This window comes from Prunus dulcis, chromosome 5, assembly GCF_902201215.1.
Source record: "Prunus dulcis chromosome 5, ALMONDv2, whole genome shotgun sequence".
Lineage (NCBI taxonomy): Eukaryota > Viridiplantae > Streptophyta > Magnoliopsida > Rosales > Rosaceae > Prunus > Prunus dulcis.
The window spans coordinates 1,044,330-1,060,406 of record NC_047654.1 but is presented as its reverse complement, the minus strand read 5'-3'; the positions used below and the strand labels follow the sequence as shown (position 1 = coordinate 1,060,406).

The 16,077-nt window shown below is 47.2% G+C and overlaps 1 protein-coding gene across 1 annotated transcript; it reads left to right on the top strand.

Annotated features, from left to right (window-relative positions):
* Positions 1 to 400: 400 nt before the first annotated feature.
* On the top strand, positions 401 to 1,901 carry LOC117627503 (arabinosyltransferase XEG113-like). Its single transcript, XM_034359621.1, has 4 exons — positions 401 to 707; positions 859 to 1,064; positions 1,179 to 1,284; positions 1,600 to 1,901. The coding sequence occupies exons 1-4, from the start codon at positions 401 to 403 to the stop codon at positions 1,899 to 1,901; spliced, it is 921 nt and encodes a 306-aa protein (XP_034215512.1).
* The last annotated feature ends 14,176 nt before the right edge of the window (positions 1,902 to 16,077 follow it).

Below are 16,077 nucleotides of genomic sequence, written 5' to 3'. Positions count from 1 at the left end.
GAAGGCTCTAGGTGTTATTTCAGCGCAACACCTAGAAGGGAGTGTTGGTGTATAGGTGTAGCTGCTGTGATGGAATTAGAATAAGAAGGTTCTATTCTTGTTAGAAAGGCTGCCCTGGATCATAGTCCAAGTGTACAGCAGGAATGTAATAGCATTCTGCCACTTGTCATTATCTTATAGGGTTATGATTGATTGGTTAGATTGTGTGTTGTTATAGGGAATATATTCTTTGTAACGGTTTTGGTCAGCAAGAGAATATATGCATGTTTTTGGTGCTGAGCTGAGACAGCTAGCATTCTTCTTCAAGCTCTCTCTCTCTCACACACAAATCTGACCTTTCTCTACTCTAAAGCTCTCTGCATTTTCATTAAGATTGATTACATGCTTTGAATGAATCTATATGCATGATAATGTTCTGCATATGCTAACAGAGCAAGCACCCAATGTTTCTGAACCAGCAATAGTTCAAGCAGTTCCCACACCTTCCCTAGAGCCTCGAAGCATGTCAACAAGACCCATTTGGGAAGCTCCCCTACACACAAAGAAAATGCCAGCCTTGAAGAAATTTAGACTGAGCAAAGAACTGGTTCAGGAAAGAGTGAAGGATAACGTCATTATTGTGACCTTTGGGAACTATGCATTCATGGATTTTATCCTGACTTGGGTTAAACACTTGACTGATCTGGGGCTTTCTAACCTTCTCATTGGTAAGCTACCCCCCATTCTGGATTGTGCACTTTTATGTCTTTTTGGCCTTTCCAATTTCTTTACATATCTATTCCATTTCCTTGTAAGGAAACATATGTTTTTGTATTTCTATTTATGTCTGCACTTATGAGTTTGAAATTGATGGCTTAGGTGCAATGGACACCAAACTGTTGGAGGCTTTGTACTGGAAAGGTGTTCCAGTATTTGATATGGGCAGCCATATGAGCACAATAGATGTTGGATGGGGATCACCAACATTCCACAAGATGGGGAGAGAAAAAGTTATACTGATAGACTCAATCCTCCCTTATGGCTATGAGCTCTTGATGTGCGATACCGACATGGTTTGGTTAAAGGTAGTTTTTCAGCTAGTACTTTAATTCTTAATATTTTTTTGTCAAGAATGCTTACTTGTTTGGTTTTTTCGTCTGACGATTATGAGTTATCATATATCTTTTTTCGTGGAACAGGACCCACTTCCATATCTTGCTCGCTATCCTGAAGCAGATGTCTTGACTTCCAGTGATCAAGTTGTACCAACAGTCACTGATGACAGGTTGGACATTTGGCAACAAGGTGAAGATTTTGTGTAAAAATACTTCTTTTTTCATCTCCACTATCCTATACGTGCATAAAATGTTTGCAGCTATTCCATGTGCTGGATCTCTGTATCTGGTGACATGAATTTGTGTCCAGCCACAAATTATAACTATGCTAATACTTTGGGAGGGGTCTACCCCTTGGGGATACTAATATAGGATCCGTAACTTTCCCTGTTTCTGTGGATACCTTCATTATGTTAAAGTTATTGCTTTGGTTATTTTGCTGATTTCTTCCCTCTAGCAGTTGGTGCTGCCTACAATATTGGAATTTTCCAGTGGCGGCCAACAGATGCTGCTAAAAGATTGGCCAAGGAATGGAAAGATATGCTTCTAGCTGATGAAAAGATATGGGATCAGAATGGGTTTAATGATCTCGTAAGGAAACAGTTAGGACCACCTGTTGATGGAGAGAGTGGACTTGTGTATGCTTTTGATGGAAATCTGAAGCTGGGAGTTTTGCCTGCAAGCATATTTTGTAGCGGGCATACATATTTTGCCACGTCATTTGAATTTCAATCCAAAGAATTTAAGGTTGACACATCACTTTTAAAACCAGAACTCAAATTTTCCATAATTAAAAAAACAAAATAGATTTCCTAATTAAACCATCAAATTTGTGTAAATATTGTCAGAGATAAAAACTACATTTGTCACATAGTGGCATGTAACGAAGAAATTGACTTGGAATGTAACAAATTTAATATTTCCAAAAAGGTTAAAAAATGGAAACATTTTAAAGATTGAGACTTAGCTCAAATAGGATCCATAATCTATCATAAATGTTTTTTCATGAGTTGATTTTATTATCTTCTTACCAATCAGACCAAATAAGGGTTAAATTTTTGAAAGTTCTTTAATGCCCCTGAGAAATAAATGTACTAAATCAGATGATTCTTTAATATACAAGGGCAAAATGGTAAACACAAAATAATAAAATAAAACTTGAAGGAAAATTTTTTTATTTTCGTTGTCCTTTATTCTTGTGGAGTCGCAATTGCCCAAAGCCATGAAATTTCCTCAAAACCATTTAACGTTCCAGTGCGTACCCAATAAGAGAAAAAAACAACCCAAAGCAAAAGAGGCTGAAGCAGCCAAATCAACGGAGTTCAAATATTAGAATTAAACATGTAAATCAAGAAAAATCAAACTCGAATGGATAAGAAAATGGAGAAAAAGAAGCTACCTTGCAACAGCAGACAGATAGGGGAGTTGAAACCATGATGGAGAAAGCAAATAAGAGAGAGAGAGAGAGAGAGAGAGAGAGATTCATAAAAGGGAAGCTTGCTCAAACTAGAGACGAAAGCAAAGGAGGCTGAGGGAGAGAAAAGCCCACGTCGAAGACAGCCCACCAAACAGGCCTTAAGGGATTGAGAATGGGAGTAGGAAACTAAGCATGGGCACATGATTTTTGGCATGATTCCCTGAAAATGGGTGCTGAATAGATGATATGACCCTTGTTTCTTTAATTCTTAATCTCAGGTGCAACCAAACCGTGTGTAAACTTTATGTTCCCATGATGGGTCACAGATCCTTTTTCTTTTGTTTTGAAAATAGTAGTGATAGGCAAAGAAGATGATATTAAAAGCAGAAAATAATTAGTTTGTTACAACTGTATTTGACAGCGCATTGTTGTATTTTAATGTAAGAGAAATGCTAGCAATTTTTTCTTTAATCTTCTCTGTTGGACCTTCTCCCTTCTCTTCATGACAAGTGTCATTTTCCTTACATTTAAAACAATGTCATTAATGCATCACACAAGTTAGTTTTTGTTTTCTAAGTTTACCCTTATAGAAAATATTCTTACTTTGTTGGTTTGTAGCAGGGAAGAAACTTCGTTGCATCCAATCCCGGAGTATTATGCACCTGCAAATATACCATTTCTCGATAATTAGGAGGTAGAGGTACCAATTTAAATACGATTTGAAGTAAATGATTTCCAAAACATTCATACATATATATACATACCTAACCTAATTGGGAATTACCTAATCAAATTGGGGGTTACTTGATCCCCAATTTAATTAGGGATTTGGTTAATCAATAATTCCTAAATGCACCAACCCCACCAACCACATCAACTCCACCAACCACACCAACCTCACCAACCACACCAACTCCACCAACCTCTGAAACCCTAGCCTCCGAGACCTCTATAAAAGCATAGCCACACACAATGGTTGAGGTACGTCAGAATTCCTACTCAAACTCTGCATAAGTTATTTCTTAAAACCCCTAGCAACCTCCTCTCTTTCTCTCTCTCACACAAGGCTCCGGCCACCACACACGGCTCCGGCCACTCGGTTTTCCTTGAATTACCCTACCTAACTTAGGCATCGGAGGGCCTTTGGCCAACACCCCCCGGGTGTGGTCTTTTACTCCGATCTGTTTTGCAGGGAGAAAGAGAGGCAGAGAAGACGAAGGAATCTTTGGCCGATATTCTTTTGGGGGAAATTTACTCCCACAAATTGGTGCTTTCATTGAGAGTGCGAGATATATTCAAAGCGTGCTCCAAATCCATCTTTCACACATTTTTTTCAAACAACCATGGTTGATACAAGACGTACGACAAGTAACGCCACCACGATGGGCCCATCTCATGGTTTCGTGGTGGAAACCTCAATGCAACAGCACGGAATCGTAGCTGCCAACGCCTTGCAGTCATCCTCTAGTGCTTTGCAGCCGCCCTCAGCTGCCGGAATTGCAGAACAGCCGCCACATGACCCTGGGACCTCCACAGCCTTGCAGTTGCCAGCGCCGATTACCGGAGCTGCTCTGCCTCGCTTTCCTGCCATCGGAGCACCGCAGCAGCCACACCATTCAACTACTGGATTTGCTGCGCAGCCCCATGGCTACTCCGACGTCGTCCCAGTCTTGGAGCAGATCCATTCTCTCCCTCCTCTGCGATCACACTTGGCATATGCACCTGTGTACGCCTCTAATGGAGCCCTAGCCCATATGCCGTTGGGCCCGATGCACAACACTCTACTTGACCCGCGCAGTCAGGTGGACCTTAACTCACGGGTCGATCAACTCACACAGAAGGACGATGATCAGAACAACCTGATCGGCCAGCTACTCAGGCAGATCAACTTGAATCAAGGCCCAAACCTTGGACCCAGGGACGAGGAGAGAAGGGCACACCAGCACGCCGGCGAGCAGTTCGAGAGGTCCCAGGCTGGTCAGACAAGAGCAAACCGGCAGAGGAGAGATCGAGATCGAGCAGGTGAGATGCAGACAGCCGCGAGCCGTACTCTGAGCCGTTCGGGGCTCGGACCAAGGACCAATGTTCTCGAGAGGCTAGGCCGACGGTCTAATGTCCACGCCCGCTTGGGCCCACAAGGAGCTCGAGTTCGTGAGCAGTCGCGCGACGAGAGCAACGACCGACGCCCACCGACCCGCTCGAGGGCCAACGCACGCTGGCAAGCTGTAGAAGAATCCTCACAAGCTCAATCTCCTAACCTGCCCCATGGGCAGGGCACCCAAGGGGATCGACCCTTGGGAACCGAGGAAGGAGTTAGCCAGTCACGCTCGAGACACCAAAGACGTCGACCTGAGCGACCCTCCTTGCAGGCAGAAGATGATGATCGACGCCCACCAACCCGCTCGAGGACCAACACGAGGCGCCAAGATGTAGAGGAATCCTCACAAGCTCAATCTCCTAATCTACCCCACGGGCGGAACACCCAAGGGGATCGACCCTTGGGAACCGAGGAAGAAGTCAGCCAGTCACGCTCGAGACGCCGAAGACGTCAGCCCGAGACTCCAGTCCTGCGAGCAGAGGACGTCGAGAAGCTAGTGAATGACCGACTCCAAGCTCTCCAACTTAAAGGAAGCACGGAAGAAGCCCTGCACAAGGAAATTGATCGAGTTGACTGCTCTCCTTTTACCGACAAAGTGGAACGAGCTCCTCCGCCGAAGCGGTTCACAACGCCATCCATCACTCCATTCAAGGGAGACTCTGACCCTGAGAGCCATTTGAGGCACTTCAAGAGCGCCATGATCCTGTACAAGGCAGACGATACCCTGATGTGCAAAGTGTTCGCGATGACCCTGCGAGGAGCAGCTCAAGATTGGTTCCACACTCTACCGTCCGCGTCGATAGGAAACTTCAAGGAGTTGGCCCTCATCTTCACAAAGGAGTACACCTCCTACAAGACGGTCAGAAAGCATGCGGACCATCTATTCAACCTGCGCAAGAAGCTAGATGAGTCTCTACAAGACTACCTAAGACGGTTTAAGGCTGAAAAGGCTAACATCATAGGATGCAATGACCAAGTTGCATCCTCAGCTTTCAAGAAGGGCTTGCCAACCGAGCACGAGTTATACCGGGAGCTGGCCATAACACCAAGTCAAACCTTGGTAGAAGTGTTCGCGACGGCAGAACGCTACGCACTTTGGGACGATGATCGAATCGCCGCAAAGAAAGCCAGCAAGCAAGTTGATCACCCGACGAAGCAGGCAAGCCAAAAGAGCAACCAGTTCGAGCAAAGAGCCCGAGATAAGCGCAGATCGCGGCCCCGAGAGGGAAGCTCAGAAATAGGGACCTTCACTGAGTTCGCTATCCCAATTCATCAGATCCTGGCTCAAGTGAAGGACAAGCCGTGGGTGAGGAGACCGCCACCCATGAAGGGAGACCCCTCTAAGAGGGACACCAGTAAATACTGTGCATTCCACGGGGAGCACGGACATTACACCAACAACTGCAATGCTTGGAAAAGGCATCTTGAGGAGCTGGTCAGAGAAGGTCATTGCACAGAATTCGTCGCAAAGAAGGCCATTCAGCAGATCGAGGATCGTGATGCGGCTGCCAAGGATCCTCCCCAAAAGGTCATTCGAATCAACACCATTCTAGCTGACTCCCGGGAGTCCGGGCTGACTACCAAGGAGCGCAAGAGGAAGATCGCGCAGGCAACTTATGTCTCCCAAGTCACAACAGGAGTTCCAGTCATTGTGGATACACCCATCATTGGTTTCCAGAAGAAGGACTTGATCGGGCTTGACCTACCGCATAATGACGCGCTAGTCATCTGCATTCAGATTGAACAAGCTGAGATCGAGCGAATTCATGTGGATGAGGGCAGCGCAACTAACATCCTGCAACTATCTGTCATCCAACAGATGGGATTGGAGCCCAAGATTAGCAAACTTGCCAGGTCGCTTACCGGCTTCAATGGGGCCACATCAATCACTGTCGGAACGATCGACCTTGACGTCCACTCACCCCCAGTGCTCTGCTCGCAAACCTTCATGGTCATCAACGAGATCTCCCCATACAATGGAATCTTGGGCCGACCGTGGATCAGCAAGATCGAGGCCATCACATCTGCTCTACACCAGAAGATTCGATATCCCATCCCTGGAGGCGGAATCGGGCAGATCAATAGTGACCAAGCCATGGCAAGAAGATGCACAGCCCAAGGGCTCAAGAAGAGCAAGCAGTTGCAGTTCACACCAGTAATGCAAGCTGCTAACAAAGCACGGAGCGTTCCCAGCAAACAAGCAAGCTCGAGCGAGAAGGGAGCTGTTACCCCACAATAGCAATTAATGAGCCAGGATCAAGGCGAGGGAATCCGCCCGGAAGACTTCCCTGAAAAGGGTTGGAAGCCTGAGGATGACGTCGAGTTAGTACCCCCTGATCTTGGCCAAGAAGCGCAGATCGGCTCGTGCCAGAATCCAAACAAGAAGGATCGAGAAGAGGGAATCCGCCCGGAAGGCTCCCTTGAAGAAGGTTGGAAGCCTGAGGAAGACGTTGAGTTAGTACCCCTCGATCTTAACCAGCCAGACAAGAAAGCGAGGATCGGCTCGCGCCTAAGCCCAGACGAGAAGGTGGAGTTGACCATCTTCCTCCAAAACAACAAAGACATGTTCGCGTGGTCACCATCTGACATGCCCGGCATCGATCCAGACATCATCTGCCACCGCCTCCATGTCAACCCCACTAGCAAGCCCGTGGTGCAGAAGAGATGCAACTTCGCTCCCGAGCGAGTCACGATCATTGAAGCCGAGATCGACAAGCTTCTAGCCGCCGGATTTATTGAAGAAGTCTCCTACTCAGAATGGCTGGCCAACGTCGTTTTGGTGGCAAAACAAGAAAAGGGCAAATGGAGAGTGTGCGTCGATTATACCGACCTCAACAAGGCATGCCCTAAAGACAACTTCCCATTGCCAAGAATCGACCAGCTCGTGGATTCAACTTCCGGCAACCAGCTGCTCAGCTTCATGGATGCCTACTCCGACTATAATCAAATTATGATGTACGACGATGACAAGGCGAAGACCTCTTTCATCATCGAGAGAGGGACCTACTGCTACAAGGTCATGCCCTTTGGGTTGAAGAACGCTGGAGCAACGTACCAAAGGCTCGTGAATAAGATTTTCAAGGAGCAGATCGGCAGAACCATGGAAGTCTACGTGGATGATATGCTGGTCAAAGCCCCCAAGCGTGGAGACCACCTCAAAAACCTCACCGAGGCATTCAGCCTGCTCCGCCAATACCGCATGAAGCTGAATCCAAGTAAATGCACGTTCGGTGTATCATCCAGCCGATTCCTGGGGTACTTAGTCACACAACGAGGTATCGAGGCACACCCACGCCAAATTAAAGCCATCCTCGAGATGAAGTCACCTTCCACAGTGAAAGAAATACAAAGTCTGACGGGCAGAGCAGCAGCTCTCAACCGATTCCTCTCGAAGTCTACCGACAAGTGCAGACCATTCTTCAAAGCTTTGAAGAAGGGGCAAAAAGACAAGTGGGACGAGGAGAGCGAAGTAGCTTTCCAGAGTCTAAAGACCTACCTTACTTCACCTCCCCTGCTCTCGAAACCAGTTCCTGGTAAAGGCTTGTTCGTGTACCTGGCAGTGTCCAACTCGGCCACCAGCTCAGCTCTCATCCGAGAAGAACTTGGGGCCCAACATCCGATATTCTATACGTCAAAAGCTCTCCTCGATGCAGAGACTCGATACCCAAAATTGGAGAAGCTCATTTTGGCCCTTGTCGTTTTCGCGAGAAAGCTGCGGCCTTATTACCAAGCTCACTGAGTCATCGTTATGACTGACTTTCCTTTGAGATCAATCCTCCACAGCCCTGATGCTTCTCAGCGGCTCATGAAGTGGGCAATAGAACTAAGCCAATACGACCTCCTTTACTGGGCAAAAACGGCAATAAAAGCCTAGGCCTTCGTAGACTTTGTTGCAGAGTTCACACCATCAGCCGAAGAAGAGAAGCTGGTCAGCAAAAAGAAGGAAAGTCCAAGAGCAGACAAGACCTCCGCGGAACCTGGCCAACCCAAAGACATGTGGCAGCTACGCGTAGATGGAGTGTCGAACCAGAAAGGAGCTGAAGCAGGCGTCGTCATCGTCACCCCGGATGGAACCCTGTTAAAGCAAGCTATCACACTTAGCTTCCCAGCTTCAAATAACGAGGTAGAGTACGAGGCATTGCTCGCTGCCTTGCGCTTGGCAAGAGAGCTATCAATCAAGAAGCTGGCCATCTACTCGGATTCCTAGCTGATCACAAGTCAAGCCTCAGGAGAATACATGGCGAAGCACCCAAGGATGATCTTGTACCTTGACAAAGTCCAAGAGTTGTTGAAGGCGTATCCCACCTTCACCATCCAGCAGGGGCCCCGAGCAGAGAACGCACACGCAGATGCACTGGCAAGCTTAGGATCAGCACTGGATACCCAATTCAGACGCTCCATCCCGGTCGAACACCTTGACCAGCCTAGCATAAAAGAGGTAGAACAACTGGACCTGATGCAGATCGACGAGGATCCTAGCTGGCAAGAACCTATCATTGACTACCGAGTGAATGAAAACTTGCCTCAGGACAAGTCCGAGGCCAGGAAAATCGAGCAGAAGGCTACAAGATATTACATGAAAGGCGACACGCTTATCCGCAGATCATACTACGGGCCTCATCACACTTGCATCAAGTACAGACAAACGCTTGAGGTTCTCTGCAAAATACACGACGACGAATGTGGAAATCACGTTAGAGGCAAGTCGCTTGCTCAGAAGGCTCTCAGTATCGGCTATTTCTGGCCTACCATGCGTAAAGACTTCACGGAGTCTGCTTGAAGATGTGATCGATGCCAACGGTACAAGCCGATCCCTGCCTTGCTAGCTGAGGAATACCATCCGCAGATCAGTCCATGGCCGTTCATGCAGTGGGCCATTGACTTTGTGGGACCTATGCCGACAGCACCTGCCAATAAGGAGATAATGATCGTTGCCATTGATTACTTCACCAAATGGATCGAGGCCGAGCCTTTATCTTCTACCAAGGAAGCTGACGTTGAACGGTTCATCTGGAAGAACATCATTTGCGGATTCGGTTGCCCGCAATCGATAGTTATCGACAATGGTACACTGTTCGTGGACAGGCAACTCACTGCATTAGTATGGCATCAAGCAACACCTGTCAACTCCCAGATACCCGCAAGGCAATGGCCAAGCAGAAGCATCCAACAAGATCGTGCTGGATTGCCTAAAGAAAAGACTGCAAGGCGCAGAAGGAAAATGGGTCGACGAGCTGCCAGGAGTTCTACGGGCTTATCGCACAACCAAAAGGAGATTGACCGAAGAGACACCGTTTTCCTTGGCCTATGGGACGGAGGCAATCATTCCCCCGTACATCACAGTCCCTTCCATGAGCATTGAGGTGGGCAGTCTTGACCAAAACTGCAGGCAAATAAGAATTAACCTTGACCTGCTCGAAAAAGAACGAGAAAAGGCCATTGTTCAAGTTGCCGCCTACCAGCAACAGTTGACATCTTACTCCAATAAGAAGGCCAAGATCAAACAGTTTCGAGCTGGAGACCTTGTCTCAGAAAAACTTTCATCACGTTACCGAGGCAAGGGTCAAAGAAGATGAAGCCAAATTGGGAAGGCCCTTACATGATCAGCCGATCTGGGGGCAGAGGAAGTTACACTCTCGACACTCTAGAAGGGAAGGAAATTCCAAGACAATGGAATGCCCACCACCTTCGGAGATACTATCCGTGAAGCTCTTCGCTTACCAGCTCGACTCCTAGCAGACGACGACCTCCCGTACTTCCATTGAAGACAAACTGCTTTCGATGTTACCTATGTTATTAATTTTCTTTATTCGATAAAGCGATGTATTCACACCAACATCAATACAAGAGCAAGCTTTTCAATGAAGTACTTTTTCGAGCTTTATGTCCCACAAACATATACATGCAGGCAACAAGCCTTATCTCCATTGCAGACAAGCTGCTCCTCGGAGCACAAACTCAATGGAGCCCTTTTTTAAGCGCTATGTCCCTGACATACGAACATAGGCAACAAGCCTTACCTCCATTGCAGACAAGCTGCTCCTCGGAGCACAAACTCAATGAAGTCTATTTCAAGCGCTGTCCTCGACATACGCTCACAGGCGACAAGCCTTACCTCAATTGCAGACAAGCTGCTCCTCGGAGCACAAACTCAATGGAGTCTTTTTCAAGAGTTATATCCCCGACATACACTCACAGGCGACAAGTCTTACCTCCATTGCAGACAAGTTGCTCCTCGAAGCACAAACTCAATAGAGTCTTTTTCAAGAGCTATGTCCCCGACATACGCTCACAGGCGACAAGCTTACCTCCATTGCAAACAAGCTGCTCCTTGGAGCACAAACTCAATGGAGTCTTTTTCAAGCGCGATGTTCCAGACATACGCCTACAAGCGACAAGCCTTACCTCCATTGCAGACAAGCTGCTCCTCGGAGCACAAACTCAATGGAGTCATTTTCATGCGTTATGTCCCCGGCATACACACACAAGGGACGAGCCTTCTCTCCATTGCAGGCAAGCTACTTCACAAGTACAAACTCAATGGAGTCTCCTTCAAGTGCTATGTCTCCGGACGCACACTTACAAGATACAATGAGAATTGAAGTTTGAAAGACAACTGAAAATTCAATAACAAAGCGGCCAATCAGCCAAGTTCAACAAGAAGTAAGATGGTCAACCAAAAATCACTTATTGAACGAAAATAACAAAGTTCAAAAATAGCAAAAATGGACTACAACTACTAGGGAACTTCAGCAGGTGACCCTTAGCCAATCACATCCACAACTGCGCTGGCAACAGCCTCATTCTGCCCAACTGGCACAACTTGCTCAACCGCTTCGGCTGCCTGCTCCTTCGCATCCGCCTTAGCCTCCTCAGTTGACCCACCTTGGCGTTTATCTTCCTCAATTACCGCTGCTTCTGCATCCACAACATCCACCTGCTCACTCTGAGCGGGGGGCAGGTCAAGACCAGTCTGCTCACCGTCATCATCTTCGAGAGGGCACCAAGGAGAAGCACCACTCTGGCAATCCAGGTATCCCAGCTTGTACGCGTTAGCAACAATCTCCAGTTTGGATGCCTCCGTGGCTTCCACATGGGTGTCAAACTTGACCAGCAGTTTGTCACGATCCTGGGCCAAAGCAGCATGCTTGTGTTCGAGGCAGAAGTAGGCTTCCTTACGTTCGAGCAGGGTAGCCGCAAGAGACTTGAGTTCACCATCCTTTTGGCCAACAGAACTCTTGAGCACGGACAAACTCTCCTTCATCTCGGAAATCATCGCATCATGGCGAATCCGCTCGTTCGAGAGCTTGCCAGTCAAGTCGGCATTCTTCTTCACCAGCTCGTCAAGCAGGGCAGAAGAGGGGGCAACATCACGCGAATTCCGCATGGCCCCAACAGCAAAAACCATTCCTTTTTGAAGATGATACATTGCAGCTTCTTCTTGCTTACCCAAAGGAAGGTTCGAGAAAGCACAAAGGTCACCGGCTCGATACACGTGATCAGCTAGCTTAGCGCAAGCAGATGGGCTTGACAGAAAGCCTGTTTTCAGCAGATCAGACACGGGCTCCCCCCCAGCAGAGCTATCACCAATTCCCGGACCAGCAGTTCGCGCGATTGGAGGACTCTTCGCTCGAGCAGACGACTCTTTAGCTCTTTTGGCTGCAACTTGCAACATTGAGTCAGCCCCGCGCTTGACTGCTTGTGGCCCCACAGATGAGTCATGGTTGCAAGGCAGAGGTACGGTCCTCTCAGCTGGATTCCCAGATCGGCACAGACGACCCAAACCTTGCTTCCCAGCAGTTTCCTTGCATGGCAGATCACAGGTCTTAGGCGGTACGGGCAAGGACTTGAGCAGAATTTCCCGAACCTCCTGCATGCCATTGGCCTTCTTGCTGTCCTTGCTGACGAGGCGCTTGATCCCGGCAGATGGAGCAGGAGCAATTCCCATATGGGCTTTCTGAGCAGGCGAGACCTCCCTTGTGGAAGACTTGTTCGTGGCAAGAGAAAATCTCAGCTGCTGTCGCTGTGGAGATGTATCTGCTGATCGTGAAACTGCAACTTTATCTCGAGCAGAGCTGCTGCACGCTTTCCCACCCTCGGGGGACTCAGTCGATGACTCCTCCTGCTCAACTGGCAAGTCACTTAGTTTCAAGCAGCGCGACTTCCACCTTTCAATATCTTCAGCAGGGGGCAGGCCATTGACTTTCTTCCGGTGTTCGCTTAGCAGCCAGCGCCATTCACGAAACTTGGCAGGGATGCTCAAAGCTTGTCGAACCTTCGTCATGTCTGGGTCGAGAACGAGCTTCTTTCGAATGGCATCATCTGCAAGCATAAGACAAAAGTTAGTCAGACACACTAAAGAATCCCATGGAAAATAGTAGTAGATCAGAGGGATGCAACTTACCATCACAGTAGGTGAGAGGAACGAGCGGACCGTCGCCAACCTCTCCTTCCCATCTGCCACTGACCTCTAGCACATCCTTGCTCCACACATGATCGCCCTGACTCAGACTATCAAACAACTTGGGTTCGCATACGCGGAGTTGGGCATATTTCTCGAAGCGTCTCACCTCGAAGAAGTAGAAGAACTCCTTCACGGTCAAATCCAACTTGAAGAAGCAGCTCAAATTTTCAAAGCAGATGACCGCCCGATAAACATTCGGAGTACACTGGCTCGGGGCACATTCCATGGCGCAGAACACCTCCCTGAAAAATTTCGACAACGGAAACGTGAAACCCAGCGAGAAATAAAAGGGGCGGAACGTGATAATCCTGGCGCCTGGATTGTTCGGGTCCACACGAGGTATACTATCAGATGAGGGCTCTGCTAACTTGACATGCACATCCTTGGGTATAGCAGAGTCGAAAAGGGCACGCCACGTTTTGAACTGGGCCTCGGTGGTAACACGGTGCAAATTGGCCACAAACTTCTCTTTGGGAACTTGAGAACCGCCCCACAGGTACAAAGGTACTCTTGAGCTTGGTGATCGGCTCTTTCCTTCAGAAGACATGGTCGCTGAGCAGCTGCAAAAAGGAAAAAATTCTACATGTTAGAATGCGAAAAAAAAAGAAGAAAAAAAAAGAGGAACAGCAGCAGCCAAAACAAAAAACAAAAACAAAAAGGCAGCCCAAGCTCGCAGCCCAGCAGGCGTGGCCCATCGCCTCCAGCCCAAACGACCAGCTCCAGCTCGCGCGAGGCCCAACTCGATCGAAGCCCACACGCGTGGCCCGTCACCTCCAGCCCAGATCGCGCAGACCAGCTCAGCTCGCGCCTTGGCCCAATTTGGTCGAAGCCCAGCCCAGGTGGCCCGTCGCCTCCTGCCGAGCAGCGCCTCCAGGCCACTGCTCGAAGCCCAGCGCCTTGGGCTTTCAGCGCGCAGCCCACATCTTGAGCCAGCACTTCCTTGCCTCAGCTGCAGCAGGTTTGCTCCAGCAAGAACCCATAGCCCTTGGACCTCCATGCTCGAGCCCAAACTGTGCAGCCCCAACCTGCTGAACTGCCAACACCTCCAGCCATGCTCCAAGGCATAGACATGCATCCCATTCGACTACCCACATCGGCTAGAAGCATGATCCAAGTTGCCAAAAATTGGAACAAAGGAATATATATATATATATATATATATGTATATATATATAAATATATATATATAACTCAAATCTAAATTACCTTGGGTGTGCGATGAAGACAAGAGCTCAAGAAGAAGGGAAAATTCTCCAAAGCTTACTCTCTCTCACTAATGAAATCGGAATGGATTTTGGATGTGAAGATTAAATTGGAGGAGCCCTACATTTATAACAATAAAAATTCCTTGACCTACAAGGAATCGCAAATTCTTGCCAACCTGGGAGTTCATAAAATTGGCAAGTCAATCACCTCCTCTACGCAGGAGCCCAAGTCCACGAAGGAATCCCAGTTACAGCTGGACAGCCCAACGGATAATTTACATCTCCTACATGCCACCACGTGCCATGCAGAAGCTGGGGGGCATTTGTGGGAACCTAATTAAATCAAAACCCTAGGTCAATTAATTAGGCCAATCAATTTGGGAATTATTTGACCTAATTAGGAGTTACCTAACCTAATTGGGAATTACCTAATCAAATTGGGGGTTACTTGATCCCCAATTTAATTAGGGATTTGGTTAATCAATAATTCCTAAATGCACCAACCCCACCAACCACACCAACTCCACCAACCACACCAACCTCACCAACCACACCAACTCCACCAACCTCTGAAACCCTAGCCTCCGAGACCTCTATAAAAGCATAGCCACACACAATGGTTGAGGTACGTCAGAATTCCTACTCAAACTCTGCATAAGTTATTTCTTAAAAACCCTAGCAACCTCCTCTCTTTCTCTCTCTCACACAAGGCTCCGGCCACCACACACGGCTCCGGCCACCCGGTTTTCCTTGAATTACCCTACCTAACTTAAGCATCGGAGGGCCTTTGGCCAACACCCCCCGGGTGTGGTCTTTTACTCCGATCTGTTTTGCAGGGAGAAAGAGAGGCGGAGAAGACGAAGGAATCTTTTGGCGAATATTCTTTTGGGGCAAATTTACTCCCACAGTTAGCACTGGAAATTGTATTTTCATTGTCTTTTATTCTTGTGGAGTTGCAATTGTGCTCTTGTTTATACAGGATCCATTTCACTCTTCCCGCCACATCTCTAACTAATGACAACCTCTAACTTATATCGCTAAGTGATCTAACTGATTCGACTGTGACAACATAAGCTCATTTAGAAACTAAACTAAACTTTATTCTTGTCCTGTGATCAAACGTATGACTTTTGGTTGAAAAAAGTGGATCAACTTTGTGGTTCTTGTTTGTTGTTACACACCAAAGTTTCCAGCTTTAAACATTGTGGCACCTTTGTATATCATTTCTTCATATTTTCATTTCCTCATATTAGCATTCTGGAGTTTGCATAAGAGTTGATTGAGCTATTGGCAGACCCCAATATGAAAGTTAAAAAAAAGGCCAGAGATTATTCATTCATATGTTGTTGTATTGCATCAAAGAACACAACTTATTCAAAAATAATAAAAATAAAGAAGCATGAATATTTAAAGATGGTGATCATGATTCATGACAACAAATTAAGTTAAGAGTGAAAGGTTTAATACCATTGACCCAATGGGAATAGCAACTGCATCAAACTCATATATGGTTACTGCAACATTAGTGACTCAGCAGCCCAATAAAGTAAACCAAGGCTGGATAATAAAAATTAGCAAGTCCATTAACATGTTGGGTAGACTTTTATCAGGTAACTCAGATGAAGCATGGACATTCATATCATTAAGGCTAGATAATAGGAATTAGCAATGATCTGAATAAACTCAATGGAGCTACCAGCACATTCCCAACAATTTCCTTCCCAAAATTAAATCCATACGGCACTGGTTCACTATAGGCAATTAAAAAACAGCTTAATTGGTACACAGAAGGTGATACA

Coding starts and splice junctions, on each gene's coding strand:
- LOC117627503 (XM_034359621.1), top strand. CDS start 401: ATGCATGATAATGTTCTGCATATGCTAACAGAGCAAGCACCCAATGTT. Junction 708..858: donor GCTTTCTAACCTTCTCATTG/GTAAGCTACCCC, acceptor TTGATGGCTTAG/GTGCAATGGACACCAAACTG. Junction 1,285..1,599: donor GTTGGACATTTGGCAACAAG/GTGAAGATTTTG, acceptor GGCGGCCAACAG/ATGCTGCTAAAAGATTGGCC.